The sequence below is a fragment of the Colletotrichum fructicola genome, assembly GCF_000319635.2.
Source record: "Colletotrichum fructicola Nara gc5 chromosome Unknown KSG_Nara_v1_contig07, whole genome shotgun sequence".
Taxonomy (NCBI): Eukaryota; Fungi; Ascomycota; class Sordariomycetes; order Glomerellales; family Glomerellaceae; genus Colletotrichum; species Colletotrichum fructicola.
Genome location: NW_027094057.1, coordinates 1,700,611 through 1,725,930, shown reverse-complemented (window position 1 = coordinate 1,725,930; position 25,320 = coordinate 1,700,611). Strand labels below are relative to the sequence as shown.

The following is a 25,320-nucleotide window of genomic DNA, read 5'->3' as shown; positions in this document are numbered from 1 at the left end:
GTGTAAGCCGAAGATGGAGTGACGTCGGTGAACGTTTTCAGGGACGCCGCCCACAGAAAAGCAGTAAAGGAGACAAGGAAAGTCAGGAAAGAGAAAACAGCAGGGGTATCGAATGGAAAGCGATGCACATCGCCGAAAGGTGTATAGAAACGCCCAGAAAGAGAGTCATTCGCATCGTAAGCAGTGGGCGACACGCACGAAGACGCGTAAGGCTTGATGCCTCTCGGTGATAAGGCGTTGGTGGCCAGCAAGGCAGTGTAGCTTGGCCGTGAATGTTGGACAGGTGATTCGCGCTGGACGTCCAGCTCACAAAAACCCAGGCGGGGGCGGGGTGCCTAGGTGATGACTCAGCCTCAGCTGCTGCGGGCAGGAACCTTCAAGGCGGGCGGGCAGGCGGGCAGTGACATGCTCTCCATCCCGCCTTCCGCCTTCGGGTGTTCGATTCAGCTGTCAAATCTGGAAGAGGCGTTGATCTTGTCACCTTACCCATGAACCAACTTTGTCGACGAACCCTGAATCACTAAAATTCCAGTCACCATTGGCCGGCTGACCGAGCCACGCAGCGGAATGGTGGAAGCTCGGAAAACCTGATGTGGTGCAGCCAGATGTTGGACAAAACAGGGCAGAGATGTCTTGCAGAGATTAACTCGCAGCGATCTGCCGCGCCAAGTGACTACACCATCGGTTCGCTTGCGCTTACTTCAAATCCGACGACCTCCCTTCGACAACGAATTTCTTGAATGCCGACTTGGCACCGGGAAACTGGGCCGGCGCCGGTTCAGATGACCATTTACTTAAGGACAACATTCCAGCTCGTGTCCGGATCTTTCGTGCGGCAGTCGCCGACTACGAAACTGCGTCGTGCCATCGAGTAACCTCACGTCTGCCAACTTTTCCAACCTTGGAATTTGCGCAGCTTTTTTTCCAAGTTGGAAGAGGACTAAACCCCAACTGGGCATGCCAGCTGAGTGGCCAAGTGGTTGTCCAAGTCAGACAAGCTGATGATATTCAGGACGGAGACGCTGTTTCAGCAATGCATGAATCCCGCCCGCATCCCGACCGGCACCTCCATTGGGCTTTCCGTTGACCGGTCACATTAAACTTTGCTCCGGCGCTGCCAATCCTGACATGGACAAACCACAATCAAGAACGCCTATTTTTCGTCGCATCTCGCTGGCAACTTTAGATGATGGGTCCCTTCGCTGAGAAAACCGAAACGACCGGTTCACGAAGGTCGGTTACGGAGCCGGAGACGCATGCCCTTTAAGTGAACCCTCCCATGACGCCTCCCGTGACGACTCCGGAAGTTCGGCATCACGACTTGGTCAGCTTTGCGGACAGGGGTCGCATGCCCGACTCACAGTGTTTCGGAAGCCAAGCATACGGCCACCACACCGGGCCGCCATCTTCAGAAGACAGTGCCCGCGAAGAATCTATTTGAGATGGCATGCCTGATCGACTGTCGCAGGTTGTCTACGGAGGCGCCTCTTCAATGGCGGTCGACCCGGGCTCCTACCAGTAAAACTCGAACCATTCTGTACCCCTGGTTCCTCGTCTCCGCAGACATGGCGGATTCTTCCTTTCTATTTGCGATTCGTAATCGCTTGAGTTGTGATCTCCCACTTGCGACTGCGCAATCGCGCATTTCGAAACGGTCTCCCCGAAGCTGATCTATGCGTGGGCAAGATGGAGAATCACACTTGGCAAAAGCTTGTGTGCATATCTTCCCTTGGCTCTCCGCAATTCAAGCATTGTTGGTTCCATGCTTCTTTCTGCTTAGACGACTTCCTCGCTTTTCGCTTGCTTCCTGTATAGAGCTCCGTGAGCCTTAATCGCCGGGCTTCATTCCTTCGCCAGGCCTTCTCTTCTCTAGGTGACCATGCGGTTCGCCAACTCGGCTGCGATTGCAGCATTCGTTCCATTCTTTGCCCATCTTGCTGATGCGGCTCCTTCAAAGAAGTCCGATATATCCAGGTTTGAAATTTCCACTCTAGGTGGCGGGGCTTTCCGGATAGAACAGGTTCCCAACCCCGATTTTTACTATGGAAATCGACGAGGACCCATTGCCCTGGCCAGAGCCTATTCCAAGTTCAACCATCCCATTCCGGATGATCTCCTAGGTCTCATTGATCAGATTCTGGGAGAACTAGGCCTGTTGAACGGATCGAAAGGCGGACACAAAGGAGGAAAGGGAAAGGGAAATGGGAGTGGGAAGGGTGGTAACAACGGCTCTAGAGGCTCAAAGGGCAACGGCACAACCACAACGCCAGGTGCGGGAGGCAACGGCACCACAGGAAATGGTCAGTTTGCAACTCTATGTCCCTACACTATGCTGATGGTCATTAGGTGGCGAGGTCGCCGCCATCCCGGCCCAGTTCGATAGCCAGTACCTCTGCCCGGTACAAATTGGCACACCTCCTCAGACCCTGAATCTCAACTTCGACACCGGGTCGTCCGACTTGTGGGTGTTCAGTAGTGAGACGCCCGCAAGTCAATTAGGGGGCCAAACGATCTACAAGATCAAGGACAGTTCAACCGCCAAGGCTGTGACTGGCGCGACATGGTCCATCTCGTACGGTGACGGCAGCTCATCCAGCGGTTCAGTCTACACGGACAAGGTGACCATTGGCGGGGTCACAGTCGACAGCCAGGCCATTGAGTCTGCCAATACAGTCTCGGCATCCTTCACCAGCAACCAGAACCAGTCAGGACTCGTTGGTCTGGCCTTCGGAACCATTAACACGGTCACACCCACCAAGCAGAAGACATTCTTCGAGAATGCCTTGAACAACCTCGCAATGCCGCTATTCACAGCCAACCTTAAGAAGGGCGCAGGTATTCGAAACATCTCTCCAATCATCAAGTTCGCGAACTAATCATCCCAACAGCTGGTAACTACAACTTTGGCTACATCGATACGACAGAGTTCACCGGCGACATCGCCTTCGTCCCAGCCAACACAACCCAGGGTTTCTGGCAATTCACCGCCCAAGGCTTCTCTGTCGGCTCAAACGGCAGCGCCGCAACCTCCGCGCCCCACCAAGCCATCGCCGACACGGGCACGACCCTGATGCTCCTCCCAGACAACATCGTCTCGGCGTACTACAAGAACATCGCCAGCGCCCAGTTCGACAACACCAACGGCGGCTATGTCTTCAACTGCAAGGATTCGATCCCGTCCTTCACCGTCGACATGGGCACCTACAAGGGCGTGGTGCCCGGCGAGTTCATCAAGTTCGCCCCCGTGGACGGCCAGACGATTGAGACGTCGACGACGTGCTTCGGCGGGATCCAGAGCGCGGCGACGCTGCCCTTTGCGATCTACGGAGATGTGTTCCTGAAAAGTCAGTTCGTCGTCTTTAGTTCAAAAAGCGGTACCAACGAGCTTGGATTCGCGAACAAGCCGTTGTGATAGACCATAGACCATGAGATAGCAGTCGGGCAAGGCATCGCGAACAGCTGGATGCCCCGGCATAGATGGTTCTGTTTGGATGGTTCATGAATCGTTAGCACCACACGTCAACGAAATGTTACGACAGCGTTCAGGTTTGAAGATAGATACAGAAATAAACATACATAATGTTGCCTGTTTGCTACTGTCCACCACCTCGCTGTCTCATCGTCGACCACCTGTACCATTAGTTACGTTAATACCGATCGCGATGTCACAAAGCCCTGCAGGAGCACTCTTCAAGTCAGCTTCTATGGCGTATATATACTGGTGCAGCCTGGGATCGGATATGACGATCAGGCAACCAATGGGCTCTCGTTCGCTTTTTTCTTTCATTGGACAATGATCACGAGCTCTGTTCAACAGCCACCAGATAGTTATGGCAGAACATTACAACATCGACGTCGAACTCTTGCTCTTGAAATCTGTCGTCCACCAACGAATTCGTCGTATTCTTCCTCCAACAAACCCATAATGCTTAAACAGTTCGCAATGCCTTCACACGCAGGACGGCGGCAAGGCCTGGTACCTAAGAAAGTCTACACGTATCGATAGTTTGACAACGAAATGTAGTACCTTTCCAACGGGAGTCGACGTAGGCTTGAAGTTTTTGCCGAGTATGGCTTATAGAACGGCCTTCCTTCTTATATAATAGCCTTGATCGCAATGGACGGAAGACGAAGGTTCTCGCCAATTGCACAAACCATGTGAACTTCTCCCAAGTATACTCCCTGTCGGTTTGTCTCAGCGGTCTGTATAGTGAAAACTCACTTGGCTTGTTAATCTGCCGTCCAAGTATTCGGATATTGATTGCGAATGTTTCCGCATCCCGCGGCAAAGTTGTTCGGGAAGGTGATCAGACTTCTATCCTATCGATTTCGGGACTCGCATCACGCACTAGACATCGTCGACCAACCCTCTCATCGCGAGGCCTCAAGCAGGAGGACACAGGCGCTAACGCTCGTGCTTTGGGTGGCCCTCTTGCAGAATTTCTGGCCGTTCTCGTTGCGTATATAAGCAAACCATTGGTACATCACGTCAACCTTCAAACAATGACATGAGCGCAGTCCGTATTCAATGTATTGATCTCTCACCTTGGAGTAGAGTAGAGCGGCAATCTAGGCGCGCTCTCGGAGATGAAATTCCGTTCGTCAATCTCTCCTCGTGTATTCAGCCGGTTGTTTGAAAGACAGAGATCATGCGGGACAATATTTCGTCATTGTGTAGTGACGATATTCTAGCTCAACGACAGTCTGACTCGTACAGGTTGTAAGTAGGCAAAAGGTTTGGTCAGGAGAAGTACCTGACAATTTTCGCGTTCGCAGTAACAATCAAATCGATCTTTGATTTTGTTACATTTGGCTAATACCAGTTGAAATAAATATTCCAACCTTGACTTGGCCCTTGGTGTCACTCCCCAGCGACATCCCAGCCAACCCCAATACCGGCAGTCGAAGGTACTATCACATCGTCAGCATTTCCTTGAATCTTCCCAATTTCGCAGACACGTAGACTAACCCATCGCTTCTTAGTCAAAGTCATAAGCTTGGCTGTTACACTGAGCGCGCCCGTTGGCAGTGAAGTAGCCGATACACTCGGAGAGGCCGCCGGCGCTGCACTTGACGTCGTCGCCGTACCGCGCGGCGTTCTTGCAGACTTCCTCGCAGCTGTGGGCGTACGTCGAGGTCGTGCAGCAGTGGGACCCGTCCGTGAACTTGCACTGGCAGTAGTCGCAGGCCTGTACCGCTAGTGCCATAGCCAGCATGGCAAACACGGATTGGATGAGGCGGACCATTGCGAGCTCTTGCTCAAAATGGGACCTTTGAAGGAGGGAAGGTGGGTGATGGTGGAGACGAGCTGGTTGTTGGGGAAGAGGTGTGTCTGAGGTTATCTGCAGGAGCTACGGGAGTCTTTTTGGCGGCGTTGTGAATACTTCCTTATATATCCAGGTAGCAAATGCTGCTTTTCGTATTCTATACGTCGATGTTAGCATCACGAAGTGGCGTGTCCGGTATTAGTTGCTATGTTTCTCGTTTCGAGTCATGTTGATGCTTGTCCATCTCTCGGGTTTGCCCCAGATTCTTCAAGTTTTGGAAAGAGGCAGTCTTCGGCACGATGTGGGGAAGAAACAACCCCAAAAGAACAGCCGCACGAGCACGTGGGAGAGATGTTGGTCTATAGCGAATGGACTTGCAAGTTGAAGCCCGCAAACCAAGAGTTTTGAAACGTAATAGGGCAGTTGCCATACGGTATGAGTAGAAACGTGGTGATGAAGTCATTTGCACCCAGCATGTATCCAGAGCAAGCTCAAGCCTTGAAATTGTCGGCGGCGGTAAGAATCGGACCTTCTTTTCTTTTACCGGCGGCTGTTCACGAAGTATCGTGTGAAGCGTCATGTTCAGCCGGCGCAATACTAATGACACTTTTGTAGAATCTCTCGGATTGAATTGCATATACGAAGCTGCTGGCTCTACTGTTGCAGCCATGAAAGGTGCAGTATATCCCTGCTGGCCCTGACCTCGGCCACCTGCAACACCAACCTAGTCTATCTTGCTGCCACTTTTCCCGAACGCCCAGCTCTGTAGTGCGCTTGATGACAGACATACGAGCCCCATCCGCCAACCAACGACAATGCCTGCTTGCCCCCAGTAACCGCTCTATTTCTGGCTGTTCAAGAAACTGAGATACGAGTTCCATCCGATGCTGATGACGTTGACGAACAGGACCCGGTGGTGCAGAGGGACCAGCTTGAAGTTGACCATCTGCACAAAAGGCCAGAGCATGTAGTTGGAGGTGAGTGCCGTCGTGTAGCTCTTCTCGAGCTTCTCCTGGGGAGGGACGCCCTCGAGGACGGCCATGGAGGACAGGAAGACACCGATCATGACCGGGGCGAAGACACCCTGGTCGACACCGACGCGGGCGAGGATCTCGAGGTTCTTGTTGCGGAGGACGACGTTGTTCTGGAGGAACTTGAACCAGGTCGTGGCGGCGGGGCCGAAGATGGCTGGTGAAGTCAGCATGGGCTTGCTCATCCAGAGGTCTCGCTGAGGAGCAGGGGATCAAACGCACTTCCACCGTAGAGGGCCATGCGGCCGGTGCGAGCCCACTCATGCTTCTCGAGGCCGCGCTTCTCGACGAGCTGCTGGGCGGTGAGGTCACCGGTGGCGAAGAGGATGGCGGTGGTGATGCTCTGGGTGAGCAGCGGGCGGGCTGCAAGTCGTGCTTGATACCTGTGGGGACAGTCGGTGATGCGATTCAGCGATATCAGTATTGAGATGAGGCTCACCAGCCGAGCATTGTGAAGGTCGTTGGAGATTGGTGGAAAAACTGAGCTGGTTGGGCTGGATTTACGGGTTCAATCCAGTTGACAAGCGACGAAGAAAAAAAGAAGCCTAATACAATGAGGGAACTTTGATCACGGCCACAGAAAGAAACAGGCTGTGAGCGAGTGAATTGAGGCTGGGCGATGTGAATTGGTCGGTTGGGGAGGGTGAGAGGTGAGAGGCGCGCTTCAAGATTTGGAGGGTGCTGCCCCAGCAAGGAAGGTGGATGACGATCGGTAGCTTCTGTTTGCTGCACGTGACGGCAAAGCTATCTGGCTTGAATGGAATGGTGCAATCACAAGGACAGGTGAAAATCAATGGGAATCTAGAACATCTGGAAAAAGAAACGACTTTGATCTGACGGTGAGGCGGGAAGCTCTGGTTTAAGCTCCTGCCCAAGAGTCAGGGAATATGGGATTTATTACTCGGGGCCATCACGATAAGGGCCTTTTCCTTGCCTCGCAGCCAGATGCTGGATTGGCCACGAGTCGGGATTTCCAAAAGCAGATCTCCGTCCCAGTGCGTAATGCAATACTCGGGGTCATGTTCCATCCGGCCAGTCTTCCCCGAAGCCCCACGATGTTCATATCCACAATCTGGGGTGCAGGAATGAGGTCTGGCTCAGTGATCGTTCCCAAGCTTTTTAATCCCATTCCGCAGCTTGATCTTTGGAGTTTGCTTTGCCCGTGGTCGATGGGGAGAGTCAATCGTGAAAATCTAGGTACAATCAGACGAAGAGGCAAAGATTTTAGACAGGCAAACGGCCACCGCCTTTTTCGACCTCGTCGTCGCTGCCAGACCCGTCTCGGGCTCGGGGCGTTGCTGACTTTCGCACGCCTAGGCGACGTCGCTTCCAGTAATTACATAGTCAACTCAACCAGCATTGACGCTACTTGCCGAAGAGCATCCTCATCGAAGCTACAGACGACGGCATGAGGTTGTTCGCCCAAGCTCCAAAATCGATGTGCAGGACATGCCTGGCAGCACCACATCTTCAATGGACTGCGTCTTCTTCATACCGCTGCGCAAGGCAACGGACATAATGAAAAACGATGGATATATCAAAAATTGCACCCACGATGGCCCCGAAGGGCAATCGAGAGAGGTCGACTCCGCGATGTGCAATGCAGGCCTCCCTCTCTGCCGCCCGGATTTCTTGATCCCCAGAAACGGCCAGATAAGGTAAGTATGAAGAAAAAAAAAGAGAGGAAAAGAAGTCTGAAAAGTTGGGGAGACTGGCGAGGCTTATATAGATTTTCGCGAGTGGCCCGCAATCAGTAAATTGGTACGTACCCTGGCTGCCTGAGGTGCAGGTGAGGCCTTCCAGGTTACGCCCACCTTCTGCCTGAGGTACGCAGGCAAGCGAGAGGTAAGAAGCAGGAGGTCGGAGAAGGTGCAAGAAGCTGGTGCCTGCTTTGCCGTGTCGAATGACCCTGATGACGAGATAAAAAGGCCGTAAAGTGGCAGGTGCTTTCCTGGGGCCAGGGGACGAAGATGGAAGGCACGTATCTCGTGATGACTTCTCAGGGTGCTTGGGAAGGACGTGACGGACCGCGCACCTCCCGCAACCACTGACATCAACGATGGCAGTCCGTCTACAACACGAAAGGGGTTGAATTGGGCCATTATATTCATGCTCGCCCGTTCGTGACATTGAGATGGGTGAACGAAATCGCCAGTAGACCACAGATGGGTATTAGCAGCTTAATGGTTCGGGCACCTCATCGGTGGTTGTCGCCATTGCGGCTCATCGGGAGCTGCGAACCCCGCGCCATCTCGGTGTGACCAATGAGCTCCGGTGGTGGGGAAGGTGAGGAGAAACTCCGGACGATGGGGAGTGGTAAGGTAGATCTAACAAGAACAAACTGACTTGATTCTTGGAACGATGAGTCCGGCAAGGTGATTAGGACTCATGAACACAAAGTGCTACGTCGACAGAATCACAGATCACACAACGTCTTTGGGCACAACTTCTCTTATCGTCGACTACCGGAGTCTCCTCGTGTGGGTTCTGACCTTTCTCATCAACTCCACCATACTACCAAGCAGGGCTGGGATCCTTCGGGGGCACCCTCGGAGCCGCTGCAACGTTGCAAGCCGCACCTAGTGCATGAGTATCTACCCTGCGGCTCTTGACATCTCGGTGGTCGCATTCAGCATACTTCGTACATTTAGTTGATCGGGATTCAAGACCACCTCTTGTGTGACCTTCTAGGATCAAAGCAATATCCAACGATGACAGCCTCAAACCTGCTCGAACGCCTCAACCGCGATGGTTTCGTTGTTGTTCCCTCGATTTTGTCCGAGGGACAGCTCGTAAAGCTCCGGGAGGCAACCCAAGCAGCTACGGCGATGGCCCGGGCCGGCAAATGGCCCAATGTACGCACACTCCCGAAGCAGTTTCCGCCATGGCCGCTCGCCGGCCCCGAGCCGCCAGCAGAGGGCATCTGGGGCGTGCAGGGAATGATGCACCCGGACATGCCCAACAACGATGTCTTCATCCGAACATATTTCTCAGATGCCGTCATTGAGCCTACCAAGCAGCTCTTGCAGTGCACTGACGATGACCTTGTCATGGAGCTCTTCAACTTGCTCATCCGGCCGGATCACGACTTCGAGCTGCGATGGCATCGAGACGATATCCCGGCGACAGCCACTGCTGACGAGGAGCTTGATCGTCTCAATAAGCCAGCCTATTCAGCGCAGTGGAACCTCGCCTTGTATGACGACGCCAGCCTTATCGTTGTGCCTGGATCACACACCAGAGCCAGGACGGACGTGGAGCGCAACGCGGATCCATACGAGAAGGAGATTCCGAACCAGCTGCTGGTGGAGCTCAAGGCGGGAGACATTGTGTTCTACAACAACAATATTCTACATCGAGGGGCCTACGTTGCTAGCAAGGAGCGAATGACGCTCCACGGAAGCGCCGGTCATGTGAACGGTAGCACTCTGCGGGCGCGTAATGTATTGCAACACGGACTGAAGGGCTGGGCAGATAAGATTGACCTCGGTGTGTTGGACGAGAAGGAGCGGGCTCGGGCTGAAAACATGCGGAGAATGCTTGTCAAGCTGGGCCAGGAAGCGGGGGAGGTGGGATTTTCCCTCGAGGGATAGGAGAGATAAAGAGATAATGGATCGTCTTACAAGACAATGTGCCGAGTCCATGCAAGTAATGCTGCACTTCCAAGGACGAGAGGCTGGGTTGTGCTGGAGACTGACCAGCGGTGTGTCACAGCTAGCTGGGCGGTGACTTGGAATTGCGCGAGTGTTGGTCATGCACAATCGGCGCTTGTGATCCCGTGACCGTCTACTATGAGCCCATCCCCAATAACAGTGAAAAGAAGGACCATTTTCGGTGAGAGGTTCTGGAACAAACACTCGCGTCATTCCTTGAGAATTAACAACCGCTGCCGTCTTCCAGACTACAGCGCTTAGAAGGGCCCGGGAGATAGGCGAATGTGGTCTGTGCGCATGTGTGATGCCTAAGTAACCAGGTATCTGTGGATGTGAGCTTTTCCCGTTCTGCGGCCAAATCCGGATTTGCCAACCATCAACCGACTCTGTCGGCATCAGTCTCAAATCTCCTCAACCACCTCCCTAAACACCGTCACCTCCCCCGATCGCTCGATACCCGTACCACTGGCGACAATGTTGCCCTCATCGGTGCGGCGCGTGGTCGCCTCGGCCCCTCAGTCGCCCCTCGTCTCCTCCCTCAGCACCTCCGCTCCGAGAGCGGCTGCGACCTTCAACCTCCAACAGGTCCAGAGACCCGGCGGCCACCAGAGACGATGGTCCTCTTCGAGTCCCTCGAGTCCGAACAACAACGGCTCCAAGGAGACACCCGCCGGCCAGAACGTCCACGCCTCGGCATCGAGCTCGAACGCCAAGGCCAGCGGCGAGAAGCGGAAACGGAAGAGCAAGGACAGCGCCAACAGAGATGCTGCGCAAAAGCTTCCCAGCGTGCCTAGCACACAACACCTTTCGCAAGAGGGTATGTCTTAAGTTCGAGATGGTATCAATATGGATCACACTGACTGGTTGCCCGCAGCCCTGGGACTGTCGACCTTCTTCTCCCTCCACCGGCCGATATCAGTGACCCACAGCATGCCCAAGAGTGTCACCGAAGAGGCTTTCGCCGCCATTTTCAAGCCTCGAACCCGCGCCAACAAGACCGCCGATGTCATCAACACGCTATCAAGGACGGCCGACGATATCGAGGGCGCTATGGCGAAGATGACCGTCACAAACCAGGAGGTCGATGCGTCAGGCGAGCCTGTCCAGAAGATTGACCTCAAGCACGCCGACGGCAGCGAGTCGAGCGTCTATGTCCAGCTGAATGCCATGGCCGGACAATTCGTTCCCTTCCGCCCTCCCCCAGCGCCTCAGCAGGAGGGTGTCACCGATGCCCACGCCGAGTCCGCCGTTGAGGACGTAGTTGACGATGCCCCCCACCACCGCGTCTACAAGGCCATGTTCACGATCGAGGAGAGCACCGACGCCGACGGACAGATCCAGGTCCTCGCCCACAGCCCCAAGATCATGAACGAGGAGGCCCCGCGCTCGTTCCTCGAGCGCATGGCCCAGCGCCAGATGAGATTCGACGAGGCGCAAGGCAACGACACCATGCACGCCCTTAGTGTTAGACGTCAGCGCAAGCTCAAGATGAAGAAGCACAAGTACAAGAAGCTGATGAGGCGCACGCGCAACCTGCGTCGCAAGCTAGACAGAATATAAGCTGGTGGTGGCTGTATATACAAGCCCACGGTTTTCTTCACTTTTCTTCTTACGCATTTCGGGAAATGGGTCTCTCATAATTGGTGTTCGGCCTAGCATAAACGCTGTCTCCTTTTTCCTTGGTCATCATTACGACTACATAGAAAGCGAGAGACAGCCTTTGCATCAGATAGCAATGATCAACTGTTGCATCACTCATGACCACGCCGTGTCCCCAAGAGAGACTCAGAGCCTGTTCAACGCCAAAGACACCCTGTAACAACAAGAAGTGTATTAGTAGCTACATGAGGGAAGGAGGGAATTCACGGCTTCAAGATTCTCATGACTTGCTCCTTATCTTGAGCGATCGTACGTGACTTGGGTGGTGATCTTACCAGGCGTGGCTGGTCACACAGTAGTGGGGTGGTCCTAGCGGGAAAACTTGCTGCACCCCACCACCAGTGTCCACCAGCGAGCTGACCGCCCGGCAGAAAATGTTCTCTCCGCCAAATTTTTGGTTTTCTTAAGGTCTGCGACGCCCGTGAGTTTGCGCCTAGTACAGCAAATCCGACCTGACCCCCTCTACAACCTCACGCCGTCTGCAAGCTTCTCAAGATGTCGACGCGCAAGGCAGTGTAAGTTGTGAAGCTCCATATGCTTCTGCGATCAAATTGCTCACCCATTGCTACAGAGATCAGCGGATTCCCGCTCTCATTCGCAATGGCATCCAGGAGAAGAAGCGCAGCTTCTTTGTGGTTGTCGGTGACCGTTCCAAGGATGTCATAGTTCACCTTCACTACATTATGTCCCAAGCGGACATCAAGCAGAACAAGTCTGTCTTGTGGGCATACAAGAACAAGCTTCTCGGCTTCACCAGGTAGAATCCCTCGACGCGCTTACAGGAAAGCCAGCTGACAAAGTCATTGCCAGTCACCGCAAGAAGCGCGAGACCAAGATCAAGAAAGAGATCAAGCGAGGCATCCGCGAAGCCAACAACGAGGACCCGTTCGAGCTCTTCGTTTCTCTCCACAACATCCGATACGTCTACTACAAGGAGACCGAGAAGGTACTGGGAAACACGTTCGGCATGTGCATTTTGCAAGACTTCGAGGCCATGACGCCCAATATCCTCGCCAGGACGATCGAGACGGTTGAGGGAGGTGGTCTGGTGGTTCTTTTGCTCAAGGGCATGAGCAGCTTAAAGCAGCTGTACACCATGTCTATGGACATCCACTCGAGATACCGCACCGAGGCTCACGACGACGTTGTTGCCCGCTTCAACGAGCGCTTCATCCTGTCGCTGGGTAGCTGTGACTCCTGCTTGGTTATTGACGACGAGCTGAACGTCTTGCCCATTTCCGGCGGTAAGAGCGTCAAGGCCTTGCCAGCGGCGGAGAACGACCAGCCCAAGACGGCCGCACAGGTGGAGCTGGAGGAGATGAAGGAGTCACTTCAAGATACCCAACCAGTCGGCTCCCTGGTTACCCTGGCGAAGACGGTCGATCAGGCCAAGGCGCTTTTGACTTTTGTGGATGCTATCGCGGAGAAAACTTTGAGGAGCACAGTGACTCTTACGGCTGCCAGAGGTCGTGGAAAGTCTGCTGCCATGGGTGTGGCTGTTGCGGCTGCTGTTGCACACGGCTACAGCAACATCTTCATCACTTCTCCCTCACCCGAGAACTTGAAGACGCTGTTCGAGTTCGTCTTCAAGGGCTTCGATGCGCTCGGCTACGCGGACCACGCCGACTACTCGATCATCCAGTCCACGAACCCCGACTTCAATAAGGCCATTGTCAGAGTCAACATCCACCGCGCCCACCGTCAGACTATTCAGTACATCAGGCCACAGGATGCGCACGTTCTTGGACAGGCTGAGCTCGTCGTCATCGATGAGGCCGCTGCCATCCCTCTGCCCCTAGTGCGCAAGCTGATGGGCCCCTACCTCGTCTTCATGGCGTCCACCATCAACGGTTACGAAGGAACAGGTCGTTCGCTGTCCCTGAAGCTCATCAAGCAGCTGAGAGAGCAGTCAAGACCTGGGGCCAAGACCAACGGCGAGACAGAGGTTGCAGACCGGTCCACAGGCAAGGCCGCAAAGGACCAGGCCTCGAGCCTTCAGGGCAGTCGCACTCTTCGCGAAATCACTCTGTCTGAGCCCATCAGATACGCTCAGGGTGACTCAGTCGAGAAGTGGCTGAACAAGCTTCTGTGTCTGGACGCCACCCTTCCCAAGGCCAAGGCCAGCAGCCAGGGATGCCCCGACCCGTCTCAGTGCGAGCTCCTCAAGGTCAACCGCGACACCCTCTTCTCGTTCCACCCCATTCCCGAAAAGTTCTTGCAGCAGATGGTGGCGCTTTACGTTGCCAGCCATTACAAGAACTCACCTGACGACCTTCAACTAATGAGCGACGCCCCCGCCCACGAACTCTATGTGCTTATCGCCCCAACAACAGACGGCAAGCTCCCGGAGCCGCTGTGTGTTATTCAGGTTGCGCTGGAAGGAAAAATCAGCAGGCAGAGCGTCATTAACAGCTTGAGCAGAGGACAAAGGCCTTCTGGTGACTTGATCCCCTGGCTCGTCAGTCAACAGTACCAGGATGACGAGTTCGCCTCTCTTTCCGGTGCTCGTGTCGTCAGGATAGCCACGAACCCCGAGTACGTGTCTATGGGCTACGGCACCAAGGCTCTCCAGCTTCTTACCGATTTCTACGAGCAAAAGTTCACGAACCTCTCGGAGGATGCTGATGTGGGCATGGAGGAGACGTTGACGAGAGTGACCGACGCAGAGCTGGCCAACACTTCTCTGCTCGCGGATGACATCCAAGTCAGAGACATCAAGAAACTGCCGCCCCTGTTTGCCAGATTCTCCGAGATTAGGCCTGCAGCTCTGGACTATGTCGGTGTCAGCTACGGCTTGACGCAACCTCTCCACAAGTTCTGGAAGCGCGCCAACTTTGCCCCTGTCTATCTTAGACAAACCGCCAACGACTTGACTGGCGAGCACACGTGCGTCATGCTCCGGCCTTTGGAGAGCACCGCAGACCAGACATGGCTCGGCGCCTTTGCGAGGGACTTCCAGCGTCGTTTCCAATCTCTGCTGTCCTACCAGTTCAGAGAGTTCCAGTCCATCGTCGCGCTTAGCATTGACGAGTCCGCCAATACTGGCGCTAAGCTCGATGGCACTGAGCCCACAGCCCTGACAAAGGTCGAGCTCGACAGGCTCTTGACGCCCTTCGACCTGAAGCGTCTCGAGTCGTACGCCAACAACATGCTCGACTACCACGTCATCCTTGACCTTGTCCCTACGCTTGCCGGCCTCTATTTCACCGGTAAGCTCAAGGCCAACATCAAGTTGACGGGCGTGCAACAGGCGATCCTGCTGGCCATTGGTCTGCAGCGCAAGGACATGGACGCCATCTCTCAGGAGCTGTCTCTGCCAAATTCCCAGCTGTTGGCCATGTTCATCAAGATTCTTCGCAAGGTCACGTCTCACTTCAGCACGCTTGTGACCGCCGCTGTTGAGGCCGAGCTTCCCAAGAACGCCATTGGCGTCAGCAGGGACAACGCTTCTGGAGCTCACGACGATGAAGTTGTGGATCAGAGGTTCCAGCCTCTTGAGACTTCTCTCGAGGATGAACTCGAGGAGGGAGGAGATGAGGCTCTGCAGAAGCTCCGCAAGAAGCAGCGTGAGCTCATTGACTCCCTTCCCCTTGATCAGTAAGTCTTGCATTGTCCGTGATATTACAAAGGAATCTCGGACTAACAACCATCCAGGTACGAAGTCGATGGCGACGCTCCCGCTTGGGCGGAGGCAGAGCAGGCGGTCAAGGACGGCAAGTCTGGTGTAGTAAGCGTCAAGACTAGCAAGTCGAAGCGCAAGGCCGGGCCCACGGCGGCAGACGTCTACGAGGAGGCCTTCGGGGACAAGTCTCACAAGAAGGCGAAGAAGCACAAGAAGGACAGGAGCTGAACGGGTTGTAAAGGATGGCTAAAAGTGTAAAAGCATCATCGTTCTCAAAAGGGGTTTGCGGTATTTGTCCTACAAAAAGGGGCCCTGGAGTTCAACTGGCATCTTTCTTGTTTATATGAGAGGTTTCTTGATTTGAGTAGAACTTAATGGTATGGCCATTTGAAGAAGTACGAGTTTGATGGGTTCAGTGACTGCTGACGATGGTTTGCTGTTGACGGGGGTTTCCAAAAAGAGAAGGCACCAAGGCGCCTTCCTTCTCTCCTACCTTTTTTCGATTTTCAACACCGCCCCTTCCCTTTCGCGATCCGATTTCTCCAGCCCATTCACCTCTCTCCGACTTTTCATCCTCCGACACACCTACCTTGTCTGAATGACCCCAAAACACGCGCAAGAGTATCACGACAAAACAAACTTTACCACGTCGCCCATCAGATACAACACACTTCTATACTCGCGCATGCTGCCGTTCTGACCAAGACAATCCGACATCCCCATCCCGAACAGAGGAACAATCCGCGGCACCGCCACGATGTGCACCGAAACCATCGCCTTCTGTGACAAGTGCGGCTTCCACCGCCACATGCACTACCACCTCTGCGCCTCCTGGATCTGGTCCTACCGCGAGATAAAATGGGGCTTCCGAACACCCCTCGACTCCATCCCTAAACCGCGCGACTGCCCCCATCTCGACGGCGAGGCCAAGACGGAGATCCTGGCCGGCCGCTGCCCCAACGCGCAGTGTCCCGGCCACGCCGTCAAGGCGCAGCAGGACACCGAGAACGACGCCAACGGCACGGCGGACACGAGGACCAAGGTCGAGAAGATCGAGGCGGAGAGGATCAAGCTGGGGTTTAGACGGTTCCGGCCGCAGGCGTTCACGGATCCGTTGGAGGTTGGACGGCCGCACCAGCGCAAGTTGCCTGTCGTGATGCTGAACTTCAAGCCGGAGGAGGGGTCGGGATGGGGACGGGTCCGGGGCAGCGCGGCGGGTAGCGCTGCGGGGAGTGCGGCGGGGAGTGCGTCAGGGAGTGCGCAGGCGGAGGTTCATCCCGGGGCGAGACCCATTCCGAGACCGTCGACGTCGACGCATACAAGCGCAGAAGATGTTCGGCCTCCTGTGCGGAGACGGAGGGAGTTTAACGGTCCTATGATGATGCCTCATTGACGCAACCACGGGACAGCCTAGATAACCCGACAGCGGGCTGGACATAACGCGATGGATAACGAAAAACGGGAGGCGTTGGTTAGATACCCATACTTGCTCAACACGTCGCAAAGTCGACATTGCTTCGGACAGCGGCCAGTTCAGCCTTTGCTTACTTACAGATCAATTCACCGCTCTTATCTTCTCATCGCATGAATTCGTGAACCTTGACTTGGCCAGGTGAAGTCCAAGGGTGGTCCGTCGTGTAAGCCATCCAGGCATTGACCAATCAAACCCTCGACCCATCATTCGATCGCCCATCGAGAATGTTTCGCTGCAGCGCGGCAACTCGGCAAGGATCCTCCCCAAACACCCAGCTGCCAACGCCAATTAAGCCTGTTTTTCGACGCTCCTCCCCCCTGAAGAGCCAATCTCGGCAGTGGAGTGCGAGTTCTAGGCGTTCCTGGCGTTCCTGACTCTCCCCCTGTCGGCGGGCAACAAGACACCCCACAGCGCCCGTCCTGTCCACTGAGGAACCTTTTTGGCCCTGGTAGGATCATGCACGTTGGGGGAGCACGTCCACCTCCGCGAGCTGGGGGTTGACCTGAACTTTTTAAATTTCCCCCGTCTCCCCAAAAAAGGCGTCCTAGTAAACATTGGATCGTCCCATCTCCTCCTCTCTTCCTCACCCTTAACTTCATCCAGCTCCATCAGGGTAGAGAGCTTGAGCCGTCAATCAACCCTGCCCGTCTTCGCTCGACGCGATACAGTCCCCTCGTTTTACGATCCACCCACGTTCATTCGTCGCGGTCACTCCCTCGTTGTGTATTTACACACGCCACTGTCGTTGCCAAGCTCTCTTCAACCCCAAAGGAGACGAAAAGAAAAGCCAATCGAGAAACCCTCCCACAGGAAACAAGATGCAGCCGCTCGCCCTCGCCCTCCTCGTCGGTGGCGCCATTGCCGCCCCGGCCCCGACCCCCGCCGCACCCCTCGCTGCGCGCGCAGACGTCCTCGCTCCCACGGCCGCCTGGATCAGCGTCGCTGGCGACGGCGTGCCCAGCACCGTCACCCCCGTGCCAACAACCATCTCCGGCACCCCGACGTACGCCTCCGCGGCGCCCAACGCGCTGACCGGCAGCGTCTTCACCATCACCGACTTCAGGCTCGTCAAGGTCACCACGAGCACCGGCGCCCCGCCCGTGCCCACCGCCGACCACAAGAACGGCCAGGGGGCCTTCGCCCCCTGCAGCAACTCCAACGGCGACTTTGCGCCGTTCTGCGACCCGGCCAAGGGAAGCACGCTGTACACCGACACGACGTACTATGGTATGTGATTGTAACTCCATCAGGGAGCAACGAATGACTGACCTCTGCAGTGACCTGGGACTCCTCCGTCCTCATCAAGGGCAACCAGACCGACGTCCGCGTCAAGATCAAGGGCAAGGAGGTCAATGGCACCACGGTCGGCGACATCGTCTTCAACAAGGACACCGAATCCTCCCAGCTCGCGGCCTACGGGTACTACGCCTGGACCGTCAGCAGCGGCCTGATCCCCAAGGGCCAGGACAACGCGACCATCGAGCTGCTCATGACCTACACCATCAACGGCGTCGCGCAGACCGACATCACGGGCCCTCAGGTCCTCGTCTCCAAGCGCGCGACGTACCACCCCGAAGGCGCCAAGATCCCCAAGGGCCAGGAGCTGTACATTGCGCTGCCGACCGTGTTCGGGTTCCTCATCATCTGCCTCATCGGGGGCTGCATCTGGAACCGCAAGACGCGGACGATCGGGCTCGGCAACATCATGAGCCGCTCGAGGCACGGGTACGGCGTCGGCAAGTCGCGCGCGCAGAGGCTCGGCGCCAAGGTCAGGAAGAGCGTGTTCCGCGGCAAGGACCGCGGCATCGCGCTGCGCGCAAGGGAGATCAGCCCCGATGGGTACCAGTACCGCGACGACCCGATGCCGCAGCAGCCGCAGTACCAGCAGCAGCAGCACACGGGCACGGGACGGCCGAGGAGGGACAGCGACGCGCTGGGCAGCCTGGCGGGCACGCCCACCTCTGACCGGTTCGACTTCCACGACATGGGCGCGCAGGGAGGCAACACCTTCCGCGACGAGATGCGCAGGCAGGAGCGGGAGAGGTATTAGACGCTTGCGTTTTGGGACGTAGGTGAAGTATCTTTTATGCCGAAGGATATCATGAGTTGGGAAACGCTATATTGAATGATGTCTGGACAAGAGTATAGAATCTATGAGACGACGGTTAGAGATCTCTGTGCATGTAATATGTAACAAATAATGAACTCACGAAGAGGCGGCCTTGAGCTGCATATGAGTTATTCCACCAGCTTGAATTTGAAGTTCTCGGGACTGTGAAACGAGTGCTTGGTACAGAAGGGCTGGCTTGTTGCCCCTGCCCTTCTGTCAGGGCGTTGTCTCCAGGTTGTATACGGGGGGGGGCCTCTAGTGAAGATGTTGCGAATTCATTGGAGGCGTCATGGTCCCAATTTACCTTCGCCACTGAGGGTATCGTCACTGAGGCAGGAGTGCAGGTCGACACAGTAGCTGCCTGTTCCCGCTCGAGGTAAAGAAAACATCCCTCCTCCTCGCCATTTTGCTTGATAAAAAAAGACAAACAAAGGGAAACAAGAGAAACAAAAAAGAAAATGATAGGAAAACACAAAAAAGCTCGGGTCCGACATGGTACTATGGTCCATAGCCCTAATTCGAACCCTACGAAAAACCAACGGTTTTTGCAGGCCAGTATTTTTACAAGTCAGTTTGTTCAGACCAACCAACTCAACCACCGTCGTCACAGTGGGTGTGAGGGACGCCTCCCCCGACAGCTCGAGGCAGAACTCACCCTCTTGTAAGGTACTCGTAGCTTCCCTTAGATGTCAGGCATACAGACTCAGACAGGCAGGTAGGTTCTGGGCAGGCGCGGTACCAGCTGCCACTCAGCCCCGTGACTGGTTCCAAGGTATTAGGAACAGTATTTGAGACTTAGTTCACAGATAGCAGTTCACACAGTTCGACAAATATATAAACACAGCTCCCTTCATCGCTAACAAACTATCAATGAGATCCAATCGTCTCCAGGTTTCACCCGGGGTGCTCCAGCCCAAGCAAGTGTTTGTGATAACCCCTCCGTCTACACCTTCCACGCGCGCATTGCAATGCATTGCAGAGTCTGCGAATCCCAGACAAGTATACTGTAACGTCTCTCGGGGCCGTCATCTTCCTCCGCGTATTCCTTTCGGCGGAGTGGGCAAGATTTCCGCAGCATGCTTACTCAAAAGTTCGTATCCTGCAAGTTGCCCGGCCATAGACATTGCACAGACTCAGGTGTCAGTAATTCTGTCACAGCGAAATTGTAGGCAGCGGCTGCTGCAACTGACCTATTGTAGTTGTCCTTTCAAAAGCTGGTCTAGTCTCGGCTTTTATATCTCTCGACTCAGCTCCTCCATCGTTGATCAGCGTATAATCAACGGGCTCTTATAGTGAAGGACCTCGATTTCACTGGCTTCACACTTGCTGTCAAAATTTCCGGGCGGGCCGTCGGCCGTTCATACTTTCCATACCGTCAGCAGTGTTGAGCAATCTGCCTAGCCTGATCCTCCATCTGGAGCTGGTATAAGTAGTCGCATTGAGAATACTATGATATTTTTAAAAACAACAATATCGCTGTAGGATCGTCACTCGATCATGAGTTGCAACCTGCTATACCGCACGAATGCTCTATATCTACGTCTTCACGGCCGGCACCTTTGATCTCACCATCCTTTAGATCGCTATGGTCAGCATCTCTGGAGTATACTTTCCAAAGCACATCATGAAAATGACGAGCTGAGAAGATCATATCCGCCATGACATAAATATGAGGAAATGTCCCCGAAGTTTGGACGGCCTCGGCGTGGACAACAATGCCATCTGATTTGGATCATTCCAGTTCATAAAATGGATTTTGGTGGAGTTATTGCACACCCACGAGGGAAACATGATATATCAAAAACTACGAGCTCATGATGTGTGGCCTCCGCTATCCCCCAACTGACAGGGAGAAATGCACGCGAGTAGTTGTCTTATCGAGGCCATCTGGGTTCCCTGCCAGCCATGTTGGTCCGTCTGAGGTTGTCTTGACTTTCAACGTATGGGAAATTATATACCAACTCACTGTCCTTTTTATACGACCAAAAATAGACATCAGGTGTATCATGGCGGGTATGCTGAGTTGCAGCGCGGGCCGTCGTCAGTTTTCTTGAGATATTGCTTCCAATTTACCTCGTGGTAATGACGAGAATTGAAGACCAGACGTTAAGTTGGTATTTGTATTGAGATATTTAGAAGCAAGTCGAAGACCCAGTTCCCTAGGAGATGCTCCGCGGTTCTCGATGACAATTGCCTCGCAGCAAGTGCCGCTTGTCGTTGGCTGCCTTCGTAAATTTCTCCCAAGGTGATACGTAGGGAGATACTGGATCCATTCATGAATCCACAGTACTTCTGAGAAGAGAATCCTTACTCCTCCGTCATACCCTTTCGCTTTTCAAAACACACGGACGATGCCAAAGATTTTGGACCGGACTTTGTCTGATAGCCGAGGATTCATATACTTGCTACCGATTGATACGTTGCCCGTATAATAACATACTTCAAGCTGTGGCTTTCACGCAGATAATCGCGGAATCCTCGTGACATCCATAATGTCTGTCGCAGTCCCAGTTTCCCACCGTGATCCGAGCCGTTGAGGCCGCTTATACCAGTACTTGACTAGGCAGCTGAATGGAAACATAATTCCAGGCATGTACGGCCTTTCAAGACTTGCCGTTTTCTTGAACAGACTAAACTCGCTATGCGATGTCGACTTCGTGATTGGATTGGATTCCTTCAATTCACGTTCCGCCAGTTGCCAGAAACGGCAAGTCCACCAAGCCCCACTTGTCGCCGTGATCCGCAGCTTGCCGGAGCACATATGGATATCCGGACCAGGGCATGAAATGACTCCGCAACTCGCCCACAGTATCGAAAAATTCAGCAAAAATGAAATGAGCCAGACTTCAGCTCCTGTAACTCCTCGACGGGGAATTGAACCCCGGTCCCCGGCGAATCGTAGAATGACAAGCCGATATCCTCACCACTAGACTATCGAGGATTGAGTTGATTGGTTGACGATGGAGGTCACAATGACAATCATGAAGGGTTACCGTCCTGAGCCCCACAGGCGAACTACTACAAGATTTTCGCTAAACATTGGAATGGTCTTGTTTTAATGCTTTCCATAAGTTCGAAAGCTCTGTTCTAATCTCCGTTGTGGCTCCTTGCCGCTTAGTGAGGTGGCCGAATGTGAGAAACCTTCATCGTAAGTGTGGACAGCAACATGAACCGAACCTCCAGCCAACGTGGGAATATGATCGGTGTTTCGTTTCCAACAGGATTTGGAGTCGTGTCTATGGTTTTCCGCAGACAAAGACCTCAAGTTGTGTTAGCTCTGTCTTTTCAACTTCATGAAATTCATTCTCTAGGGACGTTGCCTCCAAGATCTCCCTTGATCTCTTTCTCCGGACATTGAATTTAAACATCGTAATGACGTCCCGGTTTCAATTGAAATGATGCGAACCGCAACCAAAGTCTTGACAGAGGATTTATTTTCGAGGCGATGTAGTTCATTCGGCTTACGAAGCTCCATCAGAGTCGTGCAATTCTGAAGCTATGAAGTCATGTCCTGAATCAGTGTTGACAAGTCGATCGCGATTGAGTTGCAAGGAGTCGTATGAAACAGCCGTTCGAGACCACGGTCGAGACTGAAGATCCCATTCCTAGAGCGCGCACCTTCGGGCAAGCGATACTTATGGTTCAGCATGGGCCAGCGCGCGGCGTAATCCATCAAGCATGGAGGTTGTCCGGCAAGCTCACCCTCGACAAATCAGACCGTCCAACGGCTCCCATCGGAAAGTTCAGAGAAGGGATATCCCCTCACGGTTTGGCTGTGCTTCAAAGGCTAAAAGACAGGGCGCATTGAATACCCGCCCGTGGTGAACCTTGGGGTGGGAAGCTGGCCGTTGTCAACTGTGCATGGCCCGACTCATTCACATCGTCCAAACCGAATTCAGACTGCAGTAAAGTCGACAATTAGCTGACTTGGCAAACATTTCAAGTTTGCCATGATTAAAGGAGCCGCCACACCACCCCGGAGCTAGGCTGCGGAAACTAGCAGGCCAGACGCTGCAAGTTTCCCGTCTGCGAACCGCTTTAGAGCGGAGGTATGCCGTCACCTTTATGGAAACTTCAGATGAAACCAAGGCCTTGAGTTGTTCGATGATGGCTGAGCAATAAAACCAAGACGTCTAGGAGTTTGGTGTGCAGACGGACAAGTTGCCATCTCTCTCACTCCATTAGCAGACCCGATTCCTTCCCGGTTAGCAAACATTCCCGGTGGTTTGTCGTCGTCTTCAACATGTCGTTGGATAACCTCACCTTCAAGAGCCACACCATTACGATCGCCAAAGAGGCGCCGTCGCTGATATTGTCGCCATGGAGAGTCTTTGACAAGGTTTTCGCCTCTATTGCGGGGTATCCTGCCAGCGAGTTCGAGTACGCATACGGCAGCACGCCTCTTTCGACTTTGACGGAGACGCTGGCTATCATCGCGCTGTACTTGGTCGTCATCTTTGGCGGACGTGAGGTGATGCGGGAACGCAGGCCTATCGAACTCAACGGCCTTTTCAAGATTCACAACCTGTTTCTTTCAGTCTTGAGCGCAGGATTGCTCCTTCTGATTGTCGAGCAAATCGTCCCGCAACTCTGGCGCGATGGCCTTTACCACAACATCTGCACGTACGCTGGCGCCACCCAGCCGTTGGTCACTCTGTACTATGTAAGTCATCAGGAGTCAGATATCTATTCCTAACCCCCTAGCTAACGTCAAAAAAAAAAACAGGTCAATTACCTCGTCAAGTACTACGAGCTCATCGATACCGTCTTCCTGATGGCGAAGAAGAAGCCCCTCACCTTCCTTCACTGCTACCATCATCCCGCGACAGTCTTCCTCTGCTTCACCCAGCTTTACGGCAACACGCCCATCTCATGGATCCCTATCTCGTTGAATCTGCTTGTCCATGTCGTGATGTACTGGTACTACTTTCAAGCCGCCCGTGGAGTTAAGGTGTGGTGGAAGAAGTGGATTACGAAGCTGCAAATCATGCAATTCGTCCTTGACCTTGGTGAGTCGCACGTCCATGAATTCCGTAACGATAAGTAAGAGAACTTTGGTGCTGACTATGTACCCTTCACCCAGGCTTCATCTACTTCGTCTGCTACGACCACTGGGCCGACGTCTACTACCCCTGGCTCCCACACATCGCCCGTTGCGAAGGTGAAATCACCGCGGCTGTCACCGGCTGCGTCGTCATCACCTCATATCTGTTGCTTTTCGTGGCGTTCTACATCAACACGTACAGAAGTGCCAGCCGCAGCAGGGCTGCAGCCCAAAAGCCCAAAGCAGGCACCAGCGAGAAGGCAGCCCTCTCGGCAGCTGCGGCGAGAGACGCGACGACACCAGTTCAGACCTGAAATGTAATTTCGATGAGCGCATGTATAAACCGGGTAATACCCATGGGAAATCCTGGCTCTGGACGGATCAGAGCTCGAGGTCGGACGAAGTTTCAAACACCAAGGTAGAGTTCTGTGGCGGGGAGAAGACGTGGGGGTGGCGGAATGGTCAATGCAGATGGTCAACGGCTTGATGTTCAAGGCCATGCCGGACAACAAGTAATCATGTAATATTCGTATGTTGGCTCACTAATGTCGACTAACTTGATTCCTGTGTATTTCTATTCAAGACTTGACAGAGGCTGCCCATGTGCAATTAACAATGCCTCCATATGGTTACCTGAAGAGTCCGACGGCTCGAATCATGTCTTTTAACGTATGCGGAATACCACGCAAAGGCAGGGAACCGTAGTTCGACCTAATCCCAGTTCGGACGACCTCTTCCTTTGCAACTCGTCCCGTCCCCCCTCCACCCTGGAAGCAAGCTTTCGTTTCTTCCTCATCACCAAGCAAGCAATGGCCAACCCCAGAAAGACGATGTTCTACCAAACAATCAGCATTCACATGCGAAAACTTAGTGACGTTTGAACCAGCGAAAGTGAAATGCAGGCAGCAGGTTCCCGCCTTATATGTCTCAGTAAGCGCTCCGGAGTGGACTCCGGCAGTCGTCCACTGGGCGGCGTGATCGACAGCAGGCATCCCCCCTGTTGTGTGTACTCTTCGCATTCTTCAACCTCTGGGGAGAAACGCGAGCATCGAGATCCTCATAGGCGCGGCCCGGATAATCGCGACATTGGGACACCGTGCCGTTCTTCGGAACGGTCACTCCCGCTCTGCGTCCGTGTGTGCAGCGCATATGCAGCCTTGGGCTCATCGTATCCTTTTTCGCGAAATGTGCCGGACAGCCACACAGCCTCACTTTTTGTTTTCCCAAGCAATATTTTGAAAAGACTTCGGGTGGCACAACGGTTCTGCAGCGGAAGAACATCATAGCATTCAAATTCTCGTCCGTTCCCTGCGACGCAAACCGGCTGTTTCCGTCGATCTTGTGCGTGCGTGCCGTCCGAGAACACTTCCCATCGGCCTCCCGCACGGCGCCCTCGGCCGTCGTCTTGTCGCCATTGCCTGGGGGCAGTTTTCTTGGGTATTCCGGCCTGCATTAGACCC

The 25,320-nt window shown here is 54.1% G+C and overlaps 8 protein-coding genes across 8 annotated transcripts; 6 read left to right on the top strand and 2 right to left on the bottom strand.

Annotated features, from left to right (window-relative positions):
• Positions 1-1,879: 1,879 nt before the first annotated feature.
• EAPA-0 (Endothiapepsin) lies at positions 1,880-3,412 on the top strand (the record flags this gene model as incomplete). Its single annotated transcript, XM_032031018.1, has 3 exons — positions 1,880-2,300; positions 2,347-2,835; positions 2,889-3,412. The coding sequence occupies 3 exons, from the start codon at positions 1,880-1,882 to the stop codon at positions 3,410-3,412; spliced, it is 1,434 nt and encodes a 477-aa protein (XP_031889589.1).
• A 1,567-nt stretch (positions 3,413-4,979) lies between these two features.
• Positions 4,980-5,246, bottom strand: CGGC5_v012184 (uncharacterized protein; the record flags this gene model as incomplete). Its single annotated transcript, XM_032031017.1, has 1 exon — positions 4,980-5,246. One exon carries the CDS (start codon positions 5,244-5,246, stop codon positions 4,980-4,982), a length of 267 nt encoding a protein of 88 aa, XP_031889605.1.
• An 862-nt stretch (positions 5,247-6,108) lies between these two features.
• sym-1 lies at positions 6,109-6,748 on the bottom strand (the record flags this gene model as incomplete). The annotated part of the gene is made up of 3 exons (XM_032031016.1): positions 6,109-6,455; positions 6,521-6,681; positions 6,738-6,748. 3 exons carry the CDS (start codon positions 6,746-6,748, stop codon positions 6,109-6,111), a joined length of 519 nt encoding a protein of 172 aa, XP_031889606.1.
• Positions 6,749-9,009: 2,261 nt separating this feature from the next.
• CGGC5_v012182 (mitochondrial 37S ribosomal protein mS38) lies at positions 9,010-11,511 on the top strand (the record flags this gene model as incomplete). Its single annotated transcript, XM_032031014.2, has 4 exons — positions 9,010-9,867; positions 10,272-10,283; positions 10,351-10,768; positions 10,826-11,511. 4 exons carry the CDS (start codon positions 9,010-9,012, stop codon positions 11,509-11,511), a joined length of 1,974 nt encoding a protein of 657 aa, XP_031889585.2.
• Positions 11,512-12,105: 594 nt separating this feature from the next.
• KRE33 (RNA cytidine acetyltransferase) lies at positions 12,106-15,460 on the top strand (the record flags this gene model as incomplete). Its single annotated transcript, XM_032031013.1, has 4 exons — positions 12,106-12,125; positions 12,182-12,367; positions 12,421-15,207; positions 15,265-15,460. The coding sequence occupies 4 exons, from the start codon at positions 12,106-12,108 to the stop codon at positions 15,458-15,460; spliced, it is 3,189 nt and encodes a 1,062-aa protein (XP_031889586.1).
• Positions 15,461-15,989: 529 nt separating this feature from the next.
• CGGC5_v012180 (uncharacterized protein) lies at positions 15,990-16,625 on the top strand (the record flags this gene model as incomplete). The annotated part of the gene is made up of 1 exon (XM_032031012.1): positions 15,990-16,625. The coding sequence occupies one exon, from the start codon at positions 15,990-15,992 to the stop codon at positions 16,623-16,625; it is 636 nt and encodes a 211-aa protein (XP_031889587.1).
• Positions 16,626-17,524: 899 nt separating this feature from the next.
• Positions 17,525-18,756, top strand: CGGC5_v012179 (uncharacterized protein; the record flags this gene model as incomplete). The annotated part of the gene is made up of 2 exons (XM_032031011.1): positions 17,525-17,933; positions 17,984-18,756. The coding sequence occupies 2 exons, from the start codon at positions 17,525-17,527 to the stop codon at positions 18,754-18,756; spliced, it is 1,182 nt and encodes a 393-aa protein (XP_031889588.1).
• A 4,303-nt stretch (positions 18,757-23,059) lies between these two features.
• ELO2-0 (Elongation of fatty acids protein 2) lies at positions 23,060-24,174 on the top strand (the record flags this gene model as incomplete). The annotated part of the gene is made up of 3 exons (XM_032031009.1): positions 23,060-23,479; positions 23,543-23,825; positions 23,900-24,174. 3 exons carry the CDS (start codon positions 23,060-23,062, stop codon positions 24,172-24,174), a joined length of 978 nt encoding a protein of 325 aa, XP_031889820.1.
• Between the last annotated feature and the right edge of the window lie 1,146 nt (positions 24,175-25,320).